General features: G+C 39.1%; 1 protein-coding gene across 1 annotated transcript; it reads right to left on the minus strand.

The window, feature by feature from the left end:
• LOC137662498 (synaptotagmin-15-like) lies at positions 1-12572 on the minus strand. The gene is made up of 8 exons (XM_068398964.1): positions 12462-12572; positions 8925-9123; positions 8133-8275; positions 7279-7574; positions 6292-6462; positions 5651-5771; positions 2818-2997; positions 1-1888 (listed from the first exon to the last, which is right to left on the minus strand). The coding sequence occupies exons 1-8, from the start codon at positions 12466-12468 to the stop codon at positions 1752-1754; spliced, it is 1254 nt and encodes a 417-aa protein (XP_068255065.1). The 5' UTR covers positions 12469-12572; the 3' UTR covers positions 1-1751.
• Between the last annotated feature and the right edge of the window lie 3998 nt (positions 12573-16570).

A 16570-nucleotide genomic window follows, 5' to 3' on the forward strand; every position in this document is an offset into this window, starting at 1 on the left:
TATGTTAATAGACACTGTAGATTACATGCATCTTCCTGCACAAGCTAGTAAACCTGTCTGAAACAGTCTTAACAGTTTACTTTTAATGTTTATTGGTGTGATTTAAATCATAAAGAGGGACATAATGTATCTGGTAAAATTGCTTTTTTGTAGTAATATAGTTATTACAGAGTTTATATATTGTTTTCCTTCGCAGACTGAACATGTTGCCTATTTGGTTTTCAGTGGTTTTGTAGGAGTAAAATTTGAAAACAGCTCTTTGGGTTTGTGGATGCTGGCATTCCTCATTTAAGAGAGATATAATGAGGGTTGAGCACTTTGTAAAATTCAATTAAATGTAATGAGTCTAGGCTTATTTTATATCCACTGGTGCAGTTAGCAAGATGGACTGAGGGTACCATGTAACATTTCAAATGGGGGATCAGGTGAAGTGGAGTCTGTTATCATACAGTTGCTCTCATATATATTCTCATTCATAATATTTCCTTTAGATAATAACAATATCATCAAAATGGAAAGTATTCTCATCTCCCCAGAGAAAGATTCATTTTTTTAATATATTGAATTGATTAATATTGTATCCTGTTTGAAAGGAAGTTGGCTTTATTTCAGCTGCAGAGATTATGGTCCTGTTGGAACATAACTGTAAAAAATGTTTTGCTGCAGTAGTCCGTGTGTCTGGTTTATGACTGTACGGCGTGAAAGGTACAGAGTTCAGGTCCCCAGTGAACAATCAAGAAGAGAAGAATGTCCTATTTATTTTATGTTGATTAAAAATAATTGCTCTGAGTTATTTTACAGAACAGTAATTTACTTAACAAAGAAAACTCTACCTCTAAAACAGACATGTTCTGGGGGCTTAAGCTAATTGGATTTTCAAAGTAAGAATGGTCATACTACGTCAAACCCAAGGTTCTTGTAATCAATGCTCTGTCTCCAGCAGAGACGTGTTTAGGGAGAAATCTATAAGGACAGGACAGGTCCCTTGTATTACTTTCTCAGAGTCCTCCTGCAAACCTCCAATCGTTTGTGACTTCAGGACTACTTTTATGCTTCTCCCTTAGTGTCAACACAAAGTGGTGTACATTTGCATCAGCTGAAAACATCTAACTGAATTACTGCAGGAAATACACTGTGCTGAGGGACATGAACAGGTGCTTCTAGGCTTTTGATCAATAAACACTCAATGTTTTCCACTATTCATATTCAAAAGAGGTTTTAAATATAATGCTGCTATTTTAAATAAACTTTAAATTTAGTAGTCAGTCAACATTTTTTGGGCTTTGTTTGTTTTGGCATGCTTACTGGGCTTCCATTCCTTTTGGTGAAGATACTCTGTCCGTGGTGATGCAATGTGGTGGACAGGCCTGGTATCATCGTTGACAATTCTTAGGTCATTTTGGGTTCTAGCCACATGATGGATGATCATTTGTGCCCAGAACTCATGGCCAAGAATTGGAATTTACTAGTCAAAATAACTGATGCTGGGAGATCATGTTTGTCTTCCTGTTCTGTTTACTCTGCTTCATATTAATTAAACTGGAAATATATTTTGAAGAGAAGAAAGACAGAGTTCCAGCCTACCAGGGACCAAGGCTTCTCTTTCCTTTTGGGGAAGGAAATAATTTACTTATTTTATTCTTGTCTACTTAGGAGTGTAAAATGGTCAAAGATTTTGTACCCGTTATCATTAGATTATGAAAGATAGCGAGAGCTTTTCCATTTTCAGGTTGCTTTTTTATCCATGCTTTTTACATGCTGTAGCAGAGAGCATGCCATCGTTTAACCAACTCCTTGGGCTTGCTGATCATTTCATTCCAGTGTTCTAGTTCTTTGCCGCGGGTGTACATGAATGGCCCAACTACTATACGTCCTAGCAGATGTGTTTCTGGGGAAAAAAAGCAAGCAGTTAATGATTAACACCTGTGAGTGCTTCTCTGAAATCCTTACATAAATTAGAATATTAACTTGTATTTCTCTAAGTAATGCATTTTCTGAAAGTTATTTTTAAACCAATTAATCAAGGAATTCACTCTAGATTTCAAGTTCTGTAGTTTCTACATACTAAGATTCAGCATTAAAAGGTACTGTAGTAAGTGAGTATTTAGTCAGTTCAGGCCTACTCTACCACCTGCACTCTAAACTAGAATCAGTTTAAGGTAAACAGCTCTGTATCTGCCCAGCCCCTCTACCTCAAGTGTACTGTGGAAGTGTGCCCTAGTTCTGGGCATCAGCAACCTTAGTAGGGTTCATATGATGCTCTAGCTTGGGAAAGAATAGATTTAGTTACGGAGACAGCTGGGAGTCGCAATATATGGATTGCCACTGACCACTCTGCCAATGAGCAGATTGTTTCTTTATGCCTGAACTTTTCAGCTGTGGATGCGGAAAATAATTTGAACCTGCCTTATATGAACTTCAGAATGTTTCTCACTGCTTGAACTGCTGTGATAATTAAAATTCCTATTCCTCTTTCAAATTTGGTTAGGAACAGTGAATGGCTTCAAAATTTTGGAGGCTGGGGATTATACACACAAGTACATAATTCCATAAGCTTGTTTCTTAGGATACCAGAATTAAACAAAAGTACAGCACCTTGTACTGACAGTGACTAGCCTACAGTTATTTTAGTCGTGTCTTCCATTAGATTTATCTTTAGCTTCTGAAAGAGACGTACCCTTACTGCAAAGAAGTTGTTCTGCTTTTTACACATTGTATGATTGTTCCTGAAAAGGAATTAGTTCCTCCCAGTTTTAAATCTCTCTGCAATATGTAAGAGATTATGATGTCTTAACTGTAATAATTTATATAGCTTACTTTCTCCCTTGATACTCTGGACCACAGATAGACTCAGGCTTGCTGTATCCAGCTCCGTCTGATCTGCCTTGAAACTGAAGGTTTCATTATACTCTGGATTGGGAGATCCCAGAACAGCTGCTGTCTTTTTACTTTTGATGAATTTATTATGGTTCATTAGTGAGACTTTGACATACACACCTTGGAGAAAAAGAAATTCAGAAGGAAATACATCAGAGGTAGTTGGAAGAAGGCTTAAGAAATTTCTTGCTTTCAGGAGTCAATATTAAGTATGCAATTAGATCATGAATGATTCATGAAACATACATGGCAGCACGGCAATGCGTAACATTAAGCAGGGGGTATACAAAGTACTCAGGGTGCAGTTTTGCAGTGTACTTTGTAATTTAAGAGCTGTTAAAAGGAGCAGTCATATTCTTACCCTGCATCCTTGAGCTTATATTCCTATACCTTCCCTTCATCTGATTGGAGACTTTTTTGAAGGCTTAGTTTGTTGGGTCAGTAGTTAATTTCATATATTTGATGACATGATTGTTTGACCCAACACAAGGGAGGCCGTGAGGGAGGAGCCATGTCATAGAGCTGCTGCCTGCACTTGGATTGGATATGTTTCGGGGGAACACTTCTCCTAGTCAAAGAAGAATCCTTAAACAAAAGGTTTTACTAATGACTTCTAGCCCTGTGGTAAGGGATTCTGTAGAAAATTTGAGGAAAAGATCAATGATATCTGCTTTCTTCTAGAAAATATTACAGAAATTGTATATAAGTGTGGGAACAAGAACAAAAACAATTTGCTTTGCTTCCTGAAGGGGACCTCTATTGCATTGTGGTCTTATTCAGTAGATCTTTGACAATGAGATCCAAAGCAGCCTGAAATTTTCTCCTCTTCTCTACCTTTGCACAAAATTTAGTGACAAGCATGTAGAAATTTCATCTTAATTGATGGCTAAAGATTTGTTCTTTTCCAGTGAAGCAGTAATAGATTCCATGTTGCTACTGTGTTTATTATTCCCTACTGTTCAGTTCATTAAGGTTCATCTGTATAGCAAAAATGATTAGAAATGTCAAGACTGAGACAGCATCGATGGACTCCAAATGTCTCTGTTATTTTCACAGATCCAGTAGGCTCTCATTTCTGTTTCACAGGGTGCAGGATTACCAGAACAGGCTTTTTTTGACAGAGCTGCTACCTGAGTGCTATATATGGAAAGAGCTACTATGTAAACTACTTGCACAAAGTCTGAGTTTTCATTACTTTCTTATTACTTCTTAATACATTTAATTCAGTAATTTGAATCTAAAAAGAAATATCTCTTTACTGTCCTATACTGCATATCTTCCATCAAAGATTAGTGTTGTGCTAATCCCTGTTAGTATAAAAAACTTCATTCCAGTTTCTTCAGGATTTACCAGAGAATCTGTGGACCCTAAATCATACTTGAAGGGCATTATCAAAGGAAATAACACCCAATTTATTTAATTTTCCTTTTTTTTTTTCTTAGTAATAAATTCTGGAGAATTGCCTTCTCGCAGCTCTTCCTTCCAGAGTATACCCATGACTCGTGCTTATTGTGATAACCTCAAGTATACCAGCACTAAAATAACATGGCAGATTAATGTTAGGCTTGTAGAAAGAAACACAGGGTTCTGGCTCTCTGTGCTACAGAACTTCACAACAACCTGCAGGCAGAGACATGATGTATTAATTGTGGTCTCCCTCTCTTGTAAAGCTATTGAGATGATGCAAAACTAGAACATTTGCTCTTACTTCATGATGCTACTTTGTTCATCTGCAACGAACCAGTCATATTTTTACTGGCCATCCTTATCTTGGTTATTTTTTTCTAAAACTAATACATTTTGTAATATATTTCTCTTTGAACAAGTGCACAGGGTATGATTCTGCACGGTTCTCACTATATTCTCATCATTTTACTGTGCATTTGTTCATTTATGAGTTTTACCCTAAACAGAGCAAATTTATCTCTAACATTATGAATGTAGATTTACTCATTTAGAGGGCATTGTTTCTAAAGTTAAACATCCTGGTAACAGCCCATTTAAAGAAACCTCAAAAAAACTTCATAGTTGATGTGTATATATAGAGAATTAAACCTCTTTTCTTTTTAACTGCTGGGTGTATTTTGCATTCATATTGTTTAGTTTCAAAGCCCTTCAAAAAAATCACTAGATTCAAACACAAGTTTGGTTCTTCTATCTAGTTTTGCTGTGAGTATTTAGATTTTTAAAGAGCATTTTGAGGTAACCTTTACACTCAACATCTCTGAGGCTAAGGACACATGAGCATGATGTACCAGGAAAACCCTCACTGCAGTAAGGGAGAAAAATTGTGACTCTATGTCATGGTCCTTTGACCAATGGCCAGGCTGACCCAAAATGGGAATTTTTTCCCAGTTCAGTTCTCCCCAGGACAGCTGTTTGGCATAAGCAGTTGTCCTGCAGCTGTTACCTCTGGGCTTTTGCCTTGAGGCAACTCTGTTATTGTCAGTATCCCCTGAAATGCCTTCTTCTCTGGATTGGAGTGCAGCAAAGGGATGTTTCTCACTGTATTAAAGCAGGAGAAAAAAATTGCTACTGATGACATGAGACAAACAGTTTCTTATGAAACAAAACCAAAGCATAGCAGAACTGATCTGTCAAAATCTAATTACCCCAGTAACAAAGGATGGCTTGTTTCCACTCAAATTAAATCACCCGGATGTTTATTTGCTCTTTTCAGAGTCACTGAGTGCAAGCCTGGCTGGACAGATGAGGAAGAAGCAAATTAAAACAGGAATTCTGGAGCTGATAGCAGAAAGGAAATCACACTTACTGACAGGATGGCTCTCCTCCTGGAGCTTTAATCCTCTTGCCCTCAGAACCACTACAGTGATGCGGCCCAGGTAGTCATTGTAGCTGAGGGAGAACTGGATATCACCATACTCTGAAGGAGGCTTTGGAAGCAGAAGAACACTTGTCAAATATATCTGAAAAAACTCTCTCTTCACACAGACAAATGAGAGGAAAGAAGTTGTTCTTCATACTAGTGGTTTCTGACACAAAGGCATGTGAGTGAATTGTAATGGCTTTATTTATGCTGTTCTGACATTTGATAGAACCAATTAATCAGCCTTCCTGAACCTTTGAATTACTGTCTCTTCCAGGTGATGCCTATCTCCTTGCCTGTTCTGCTTTTTTTTTTGCTCTTACTAATTCAAAACAGAAGCAAATATAACAAAAGGTGCTTTCTTATGTAACTATATCCTAACTCGTGACTGTTTCTGAGCAGTTGGATAATCCCTATGCAACAGCTATGGATCTGCAGGTTGGTAAGATGGGAATTTTGATTCCAAATGTTATCAATACTTTTGCATTTCATGTATTTGATACAACATACTTCTACTTCAGCTGTACCCCTTCAATACTTGTAAGATGACAGAAGTTCCACCATGCAAGCAGCCTGGTATCACATACCTCCAAGTTTTCTTTTTCCAGATCTCTCCATATGACTAGTTTGTTGTCATCAGTTAATGTTTCATTTTTCAGTGGGAAGATAACTTGGCCTAGGAGATGGTGCTTCTTCTGTTTATCAACATGATAAACCAAAAACTTCAGAGTCCTTTGGAGCAACACTTTACTGGAGACCTGTACAGGAAAAGGAAGAATATTATAAAACATCTGACACACTTCTACTCTAGCATGACTTCAAAGGAGGAATTTTTCAAAGTGTGTTTAAGGTAGGTGGAGATTTCCTTTGATTATTTGAAGTCCACTTTCTTAATTTGCCTAAAGTTCAGCTATGCAGAAGTCTAAAGATCCAAGCTAAAATAGAATGAGTTCATTTGAAAAATGTGAAGTTAGCTGGCAGTTTTTCAACTCATACAGATCTAGTACTACATGATACATTCACTTCCAGCCACAAATGTTTAGAAATCTGTAAACATTCATTTTTCAGTTCTCTGAAACACAAACTTTTTTTGATTTAAAGCTTTTGTCTTGTGAGACCTGCTGAAAGCCTCTTGGCATAGAGAGCCAAGCTCCTAGCTTTACAGCACTATACAAATAGCATACCAGATATCTCACAAGTTCTGGTTTCTAACCTACTTCCACAGCAAAGAAACTAAAAGCTGTGAAAGTGTTAATTCAGTAGTGGTTGCTTCTGGACTTCTAGAGCTGCTGGGCTGAACTGCTCAGTCATATTTCAAGCTGGAGTTTTCATCATTCCCAGGGCAATTTCTGGAATCCTCAGCTTTGGTGCAGACCACAAGTAAGATAATTTCTGGAGCCACAGACTTCAGTAGCCCAGGATCTCCAAAAGCCCCAGTAATAAATCCTGTCTCCAGTGGAAATGACTTGTATATTGGTAGAAGTTTGTAGAAAATTAATTTTCACAAACATGTACTGTAGTTTGACAAGTCAATATTTGCAAACAAAAATCTGCTTCATCAAAAGGAAAAGTACCTGAAAAACGAAGTTTTCATCAAACTGCGGGTTAAGGGTTTTGCGTTTTGTTTTGGACTGCAAGTAGCTTCTTTCATCAGGCAGCAAGTAGATTTTCACGAATGGACTACAGGAATCAGCAGGAGGCTGCAGCTTTCTGACTTTGATCAAGGAGATGAGGAGCCTTTCCGACTCTTGCTCATATTCTATAGAGAACCAGAGGCGGCCAATGTTGCCTTCAGGAAACTCTGTCTCACTTTTGTCTTCAGGAAACTTGTACAGCTCTGGGTTAATGGTCCCTACAACATAAGCTCCAGCTGCATGGAATAAAAAACAAGCACCCTCAGATTAGTCTCAAGACTTTATATAACCATTTTTATAACCACTCCTGTATTAGGGGAAATCACATTAATCTCTTTATTAACAATCCATTTTTTGCATAAACTTGGCATTTTAATTCTTTTTCCGTCCAATTTGGAGGAGTAATTGTAGGCTGCACCACTTTTCCTTTCTCTTATTCCTGTGACTGTACCTGGATAGTTCTAGGTATTCGTTGTTGCAGTGTGCAACTGGTCACTGCTGTTTCTGGGGACAACAATCAGACACTTCCTGAGTTACACTCATGTTTGCCTTTTCAAAACACAGAAGGAGAGATTGCTTTGTCAGCCATATGTGCAAGGTCCCACGTCAGTGGGACCAGAATGGCTACATTCTGGCCTAATTCCTATATATAAAAATATATGTATACATGTAGTGTTTAGGGCTTGTACTGTGTAACGCTACGTCTGGTATGCCCCCAATAAACACACTTCATAATAATAAAGTTACACTTTAAAAGAGTACCCTTAAAGAGTCCTGTTTTTGTAATGCCATACCCAAAGAATGAAATGATGACCGTGGCCCAGGCTGAGGAATCATGTAGGGGTCACTGTCTTCCTGAATGTGTTCTTCATTCGTCAGGGTAATCCAGTCTCGCCCATGCAGTGTTGGTGGAATGACGAATGGAATGCTTCTGGATCTGCTTGAGATTAACAACAGCTGCTGACTCTTCTGGTTTAAATATGGAAACCAAACTTGGTAACAGAGATAATTTTACGCTCTTATCTCACAATTTTGTAAAAATTCTATGGAGATGCATAGGTAGAAAAGATAAATACTGTTGTTTTGCAATTGATTTTATTTGTATAATGCCTAAAGGTCCAGCAAGGGACACAGATCTTAATTCTTCAGACAGATCCCTCACTTTTTCCCTTTCTTCTCCTTTAGAATTGATCTTTCAAAGGAAAGGAATAATTAACTGCAGTGGCTTGTCTTAGAGCCCTGAAGCCCTGTAAGTAACTAACTTACTAAGTCTTCTAAACTGAACTCCTATTGTTTGGTTCTTCATTATGAGACCACCAGGAATGACTGGAACATAGGCCAAATTTGTCTAGGTAACAGATACAGCTATCCATGCACCAATAACACTTGAATGTATTACCTTTTTTACATAAATCAGAAATAAACATTGCATTCATAGTTAAAGAAACAGAACTGTTCGTATATAATTTAGGGGTCTTATTTATTTCTGTACATGCATATATTTAGATCACCCCCTCATCTGAGATTTTACAAGTTGAAATAAATTACCAATAGTATATGCTTTAAAAACAAACAAAAATATATACCTTGTGCTTTTTGATTGAATTTCAGAAGTTGACTGATCCTTAAAAATGGCATTTGTATTTGTCATTTTGACAGGACTGGTGAGCTTTTCGTAAGAAAGGAGGCAGCAAAATTTCTTCCAGAGCAGGTACGTAGTTATTCCAATGAGAACAAATAAAAGGATCCCTCCTATTATACCTCCAGCAACAGCAACTGCCTGTTCTGTTCAAACATAGAAGCACATAAAGCATCACAGGACAATCAAAGGTATGTATGTTTTGGGAGTAGACAGGAATGTTAAAGCTGATAAATTTGATTTACATTCCAAAATGATTCTTAAATGAAACATTCCTCACATGCACATTTTTGTCTTTGGTTATAGCATGATACAACACCTGAAGATGTATGACGTCAGCAGGGAGAATTAGAAAGTGTTCCGATACGCTGGCAATGACTGCAATGTAAGAGACTATAGACAGGAAAAAAACCCAAAACCCAAAGAGTTTTTTTGGCTTTTATTTTACATTAGCATAAGCATTTACCTTAGCATGGCAGAAGTGCTAGAGAAGTGCTTCTGCATAAGAGAAGAAAAAGAAAACACGGGAGCACCTACTACAAAAGGTACCATTATTTTGGTTTGGTTTGTTCTTCCAACTATTCATCTATGTTGAGTTGAGACTAGATCCTAGCACAAGGAACAAAGCAAAGCTCTGGGTTGTTTTCTTTCTTAAGGATGCATGTGTTTCCCGATCTGTAAAGTCAAACTTAAGTATCCATTAAAGATTGTTTCCTGAATATTGATTACTTAAGATAAAACCAAATCTTGTATAGTTTGGGTTTTGTTTTTTTCATACTAATAAAACTTACTAAATGTTTTTAATATGAATATGAGGAATTCTGTTGTGAGAATTTCTCACCAGACCAACGGTGGACAATTGATAATGGGCTCAGTTCATTGTTTTCTCATGTTTGCCGAGTATGCTAGAGTAAAAGGCTGGAAAGACCACTTCTGCACTGTACGTTATACCCACCCTGTCTTGGTCTACCACTAGTATTGGTGCACTGAGATGTGACTAGGTCTCAACTGAGAATTGATCCTACCAGAATATCCTCTGTCTGAAAATGAGCCTAAACTGCAGAATTAGCTTCAACTCTGCAGCCATGGGAGGCAGCTCAGGATCAGCCAAGTACTGTGTACTGCTGGTTCTCAGGGTCTCCTCTGAAACTGAAGCAACAAGGTGACCTGGCATTCTCTCGCAACTGGTACTGACTTTTTTTTCCCCTCTTCTCTGCTTTTAGGCAGAGATAACTCTGATTATGCTCTATTTTTTTCTCCTTTTTATCTGTCTGTGCTTGGTAGATACCTTGCAGTTAGCTGCTTCTATGCGATGGTACAAGTAAAATAAAGACAGTACAAGCACAAAATAATCAGTCAACACTAGTAGTAGTTTTGAATAAGAATTCAAAACTAATTTGATACAGTTTAGTTTAGTGATTAGAGCTATAAAGGGTATAGGAAGTGAGTTGCAAATACATGTATTACTGATCTTTTTCACTGTTGCCATGTTGCAATAAGTGATATGAAATGTCCTTCAGCTACAAAACACTTAGGTAAATACCTTATGCTATAAAATTAACCTGGCCATAGTTCCTCAAAGGCCTTTATCTGATCCTGTCTCATTTTCCTGCCTTTGGTACAGTCATAGGAGCCAACTTACTTTTGCAGCTCCCCTCCAGGTGTGTTGCCTTAGCTCTCTGCAGGAATTGTCTGGCTGCTTCCCCATGAGTCATATCACTCATGTCTCCCAGCACCATGGAGCAACCACCCTGCTCATGGCTATACCACAGCAACAGGCACTTTGCTGTCCTTGCAACGGGTAGGTGGGCTGCATAGGTTTCAGCACTTAGCCAGGCTATTAGTACAATAGTATTAGTACAAGACTTACTCTGAGGAATGGGAAACAAGTACCTATTTGGTATGGGTTAATATTAATACAGAGACAAGTCTGGTTGTGCTACACTGATAACTTAGTTTTCGTATTCATAAGAATGCACAGTATGAGGAAATGCATGACAAATGCAGTCCTGAGCATGGAAATTTTGTGTGTTTATTCCTCTTAGTTTTGTAGGGCATACTTGAGTATGTCTTCAGTCAGATTGCCATTTTATTACAGCTTAGAAGGCCAGATGCAGAAAAAATGGTTTAGTTTAATGCCTGTGAACATAATAGAAATTAATGGTTCACTTCATACAGGTGTACTATCAACAATACAAGTGTTTATGGCTGGTGGTTTTACTGTCTGACAGAGGTATCTTAAAGGTTAACATTTCAGGCAAGCTCAACAGGACTCTGTTGAACTTGTCCTCTCCATTCCCAATTCTTTAATGCTCTCAGCAGCAGTCCTGTGTTCCCCCATAACCAGTTTGTCACCATGTACTGTCAAGGATGGTAAGCTGATGTGTGCTGTAATGCAATATATTGTACAGCAGCCATGCGCTGATTTTGGAGTGAGAATGAATTTCCAGTCTCTTTGTTAATGAGTTTAATGTACTGAATTTGTTCACAGCAGAATGATGTTAAGTATTCATGACCCACCCACTGCCACTGGCTCAGATTTTGCTTTTTTATTTTTACAGAGTGGTAGATATAAAGTAAAGTTTTACCCATTTCAGTAAAGCTATCTATGATTTAATAAGGGTAAGGAAAACTTGACTCACTTTTAGTTCATCTTATCTGATTGGATCAGCAACAGAACCGGTAGCTTAAGGCACAATGTAGAACTAGTCACAAAATCAGCTATTGAAATAAGTTGAATTCATTCTGTGCAGGGAGAAAATATGTATCTTTTTAAATAACTACCTCTCATCATAAGAAATTGATGTGTTGTATTCTGCTGTGGTACAGGATCATGGCAGCTGCAGATGGAAGAGACTTGTTGGACCTCCAGCCTGTGCTGGAGGAGTGTCCACCGTTAATAGGTATCAGGTTTATCCTAGCACAGAGAAATGTTGATGGTCATCATCTGTCTCCTTGGGATTGGATCCCTTTTTGCTTAGTGTGATGATAGGCTTTTAATAAGCTTTTCTTTAACTTTGCAGTAAGCCTTTTGGAGTTATGACCACTGAGTTCTCCATCAAAAAATTCAATCCCTATATAAATACTCAGATTTATTAACACTTAAAGTATAAGCATATGTATAGTATAAACCGAATTATTTGGGGTAGGGGTAAGCTCTTTGCCCTTGCTGTGCGTGTCTCGCAGGGCCAAGCTGTCCGCTGCCAGCACAGGGCTCCGGGCGCGGGAGGGAGATCGGAGGTGCCCGGCAGGCGGGCAGGTCCCTCCGCCGGCTCCAGGCGAAGGGCGGACGCTTTACAGCCCGCTCAGGGCAGAGGCAGGTGGAGCTGCTTTCCTACCCGACCTGTCCCGAAGCGCTGGGGCGGCGGGGAGGGCGCCGGGGGCTCCGCTCGGCCCCGCGCCGGGCAGGGCAGGGCTGCGCACCGCGGCGGCGAAGGGGGCTGCGGAAGAGCCGAGCCCCCGCCCCCGTCCCTCCTGCACTTACCGGGCATGGGTGCGTGGCTCCCGCCCTCACGGCCTTCGTCCCAGCCTCCCGGGCACCGAGCTCGCTCGTCCGCAGGCGGCGGCTGCCCGGTGCCCCGCCGGTGCGGGTCTGGGTCCGGGTGCAGGGCTGCCGGCGGTGTGCTGGCCGCCGCCCCCCGCTGTGGAAGGGCCCGGGGCAGCCCCTCCCCGGCCCGCCCCCGCGGGAGAGGCTCGACACACGGGCTGAAACAGACGCATCCCTGGTTCCGATCAGAAACGGGGAGGGGACGGCTGCGGAAGAAGTGCCAAGCCTGCCTGGGCTGTCAGCCCCAGGAGTGCGGGCGGGGGGCACAGCCATCACGGGTCTGCCATAGCCCTGCAGCTGTTGCGGCTGGGGGGGGGGTGTGTGGAAATCTGTAGAGAAGTGGCCGCTGTACTAGATACATCTGTCAGCCCTAAACACCGGTGCGACGCTGGCTATGTGACTTGGAAAGCAACAGTTACGCTCAGAAAAACACTTTGATATTAGTAGCTTAATTCTGAAAGTTTGGGTGGGCAAGCAATTAGCTTGCACTTGTTTCAAACTTTTAACAAAATGCATAAGCACAAAGGAACATAAAAAGTCTACTTAAACAATTGCAATTACAGATTTTTCCTATTTGTGTTTATAAATGTAATGATCTTTCATCTCTTGCATGTGTAATAAATATAACAAAAAGATCTTAATTAACAAAATTACTTACGCATAGTCCAGAAACAGTTATTCACCTTTGCTTCTTGCCTGCTAATGCTTGCTTCTTTCTCAGCCAGTATGACAAGACTTTATACCTTAAATTTAACAACTGTTCACGTTATACATGCTTGGTCTGTTCACAACTATTGCATGCATTTGCATAGTGCTGTTTAATCTAAAAGCCAAAGAAATGAGTACGAATTAAACCAGTAGGGTTCTAATGAAATATCATCTGTTTCTGTGGAATCTTAGAATTTTTTTAATTGCATTTAAATGTTCTGCTGTAGATGTAGGGTGGCTAGCTTTTTCTGGTAATTTTTAAGTCCTCCGTAAGTAAGAATGTGTTTAGATAATTTTTACTCTAGAAAGACGCTCCATTCAGTTTTACACTTTTAACATAGCTATTAAATAAATATTGCATAGTCAATGCTTTTGCTGTTCTTATTTCTACACTGAATTAGTAGCAGTATTGAAGTACAGATTTTTTGCTCAGCAGTTTTGCACTTGTCAGGATCCTCTCTATAAGCAAGTTTGAGACAACTTGAGAGTTTTGAGTTGTGTGGCAGGTCCAACAACTGTCTGCTTTCTATTACAGTGTTCTCGCTTCAGCTCACTTTTATGTCTCTGTGAGGAGTGGTAAAGTTGCTTTAAATATCTGACCGCTTTACAGAATTCTACTGAACGGCTAAAATGATCCTAGCCAGATGCACTGTCTCCCGTGCAAGCTGTGCTGCTTGTGTAGAGGGGTGTGAAGCGTGTACGTCTGGGAAGGAATAACCATCTGCTGATTCAGCTTTTGTTTCAATGAGTCAGTGGATGGGATGGAGTGAGCTTGGAGGAGCAGATCTCACCCTCTCCAAGTTCTTGTGGGAGGAATTAATGGTGAAGTTGCTAGGCAGGGAGCTTTACTTTTGATTCTGTGCTATACCACAAACTTCTTGTTCTCTAGTCTTTCTGTGCTGAGTTTTAGCACCAGCTGGAAATCAAAATAAATACAGGATGTGAGGAACACAATTATACACTCCTTTATCTCTGGGTACTAATCTCCTTCCTAGTCCTAATTCTTTACAGGTTCCCTGTTTCATCCTATACATTACCACACTCAAAGGAACTAAAATTAATTAATATAAACCAAACATATAAATACTGCTTGCTACATGTCTGAATGTGTCTGCTTCAAGTATGTAGCACAGGAGGGCCCAGGAGCAACAGATGAAGGATGTTTCTCTGTGCCTGCTGTGTGTCTGATCATGGTCCTGATTGCTTCCAGATAGAAGCTGGTATGATTTCCTTTATTGTTTTAAAAGCCCAGCTCTAAGTTCGAATATAAGATAATGCTGCTCTACCCACATTCACATACTGTAACTTCACTATCGTATCAGAGGGAATTCTGGAAATGTCCTAAGAGACTGCCTGCCTAAGTTTGGGCATTTTAGCAAGTCTGTTCATTTCAAGTGTATCATATTGCCTTAACAAGTATCTATTCTGCACATTCCAGCCTTGACCAGGATTGATTCATACTCTCTGCTTCTCCATTGATGGTGTAAATATTTATTCAGTTATGTTTCTCACCTGCTGGATTTGAAAAATAGTTTTGTTTTCTCAGAGAAAGTTTATCTCTGGAACAGCTGAGAGCAAGCTGAGAGTTAATGTTTTATGGACTTAGATATTGTACTATAAATATTATAAGTTTCTGGTGCATTTTTTGTAGCATAATGTATACATTTTTTGGTGTGCATATCCAGGTCTCACTCCTTATAGTAAAACCGTGGCCTTTAAAAGCCCACATAAAAATTCCATATCCATTATCCTGTACTTCAGGATAATCACCAAGACATCCTAGTTTAGAATACAGGGTAAAAGATGCTGCATTCTCCCCACTTTTTAATAGTGGGGATTTTTGTAGTATTAGCAACAAAAGTAAGGAGTGAGGCCCCCAAATAGTAATACATATTTCTTAAGTGTGTTTTCCTTTGTGTTCTGTTTTTCTAACTCTGGTGGCACATTCCTATCATGTTTTTGAAAATATACATCCTCATGAAATATAGCTCATCATCTGGGGAGATAGCAAATACTGTAGTTTTTACTGCATACATATGACACTACTTTACTTATAGGCAATTTCCTTGCTTTGGTGGCAGTTGGTCAGTCTTGTTTTGAATGCCGAAATGATGATACCATTTTTATGTCTGCTCAGGTGGAGGCTTTCTTCTTGCTTTGGCAAAGCTGATACTGAAAATGCAGATGTGGTCACTGGAAGAGATGTGTAGAAAAGGTAAGCCTGAAAATCTGCTGTAATGTTGCTCTTAAACCCTCTGAAAAATACAAAGAGAAGCTGGAAATGGATTATAGTCTCTTCAGGAATTAATTTAAAAAGTCAGAACACTCAAGCTAAAGAATATTCTGTCACAAAACTGTTTTCTAAAATGTGTTAATTTAAAAATAGTGTTGTCACATTGCTCATGAGACTCCAACTTAAGTAACACGTTTGCATCATTTCTCATACAATATTCTTATAATTTCCACTAGAGTGGGTGAAATTGAAATGTATGTATTTTTTAAATAGGATTTCTTAGTGAAATATTTGCTCAGCACCTTTTATACCATTCTGTTTACAGTCAAGTTGACTGCATGTAATTACTTAATCCTGTTTGTAGGAACACTCCATGACAGAGGATAGAGAAATACTTGAAGAAGATGTAGCTGTTGGAATCGCAAGCATCAGAACATCCTTCTAATGATAAGTAATTCTAGCATAATTCAGTTGACAGTTTCCCTCTAAAGTCTAATCCCTACTGTAATTTATTAATAATCTTACTTAAAGTTAGATTTTACCTTTTTTTTTCTTTTAATTTTAATCCTATTTGGCAGCCCTAGAATGATCTTTAAATCCAGGCACTTTAAGTGAAATATATTCAAGTTCTTCTGCACCCACTTCCTTGTATTTGTGAATTTTTGACTTTCACGTTGGTGGTACCTCTTCAGTTAGAATGGCATCTAGAAAGAGGCAGACTTTAAAATGTGATTAATTTTATTCAGCTTGTTGAATCAGTTAGGGACGTAATAGATTAGGGTCTGCAGGGAGCATTGATGGCCGCCCTAACTACAACAGATAGATTACATCAAGAAGTATAATTGTGAATGGCAGAAATAATGAGTGCTTAGAATTTCTATAGTGCCTTTCATTCCCAGGCTCCTGATTTCTGCACCAGCATTAATTACTGGTAGTTAACCATCACAAAAGCTTTTTGAAATAATAGTTGTTGTTATCCTTATTTTATAAATTGTTTAATAACTGGAGTTCCTCCAGATTCACACTTGTATAACTGAGATAAGAATTTCTCCCACAATCTACTGTTGGCCTTGGACTAACATCTAGTTCTTAGCTATGGATAATT

This window comes from Nyctibius grandis, chromosome 4, assembly GCF_013368605.1.
Source record: "Nyctibius grandis isolate bNycGra1 chromosome 4, bNycGra1.pri, whole genome shotgun sequence".
Taxonomy (NCBI): Eukaryota; Metazoa; Chordata; class Aves; order Nyctibiiformes; family Nyctibiidae; genus Nyctibius; species Nyctibius grandis.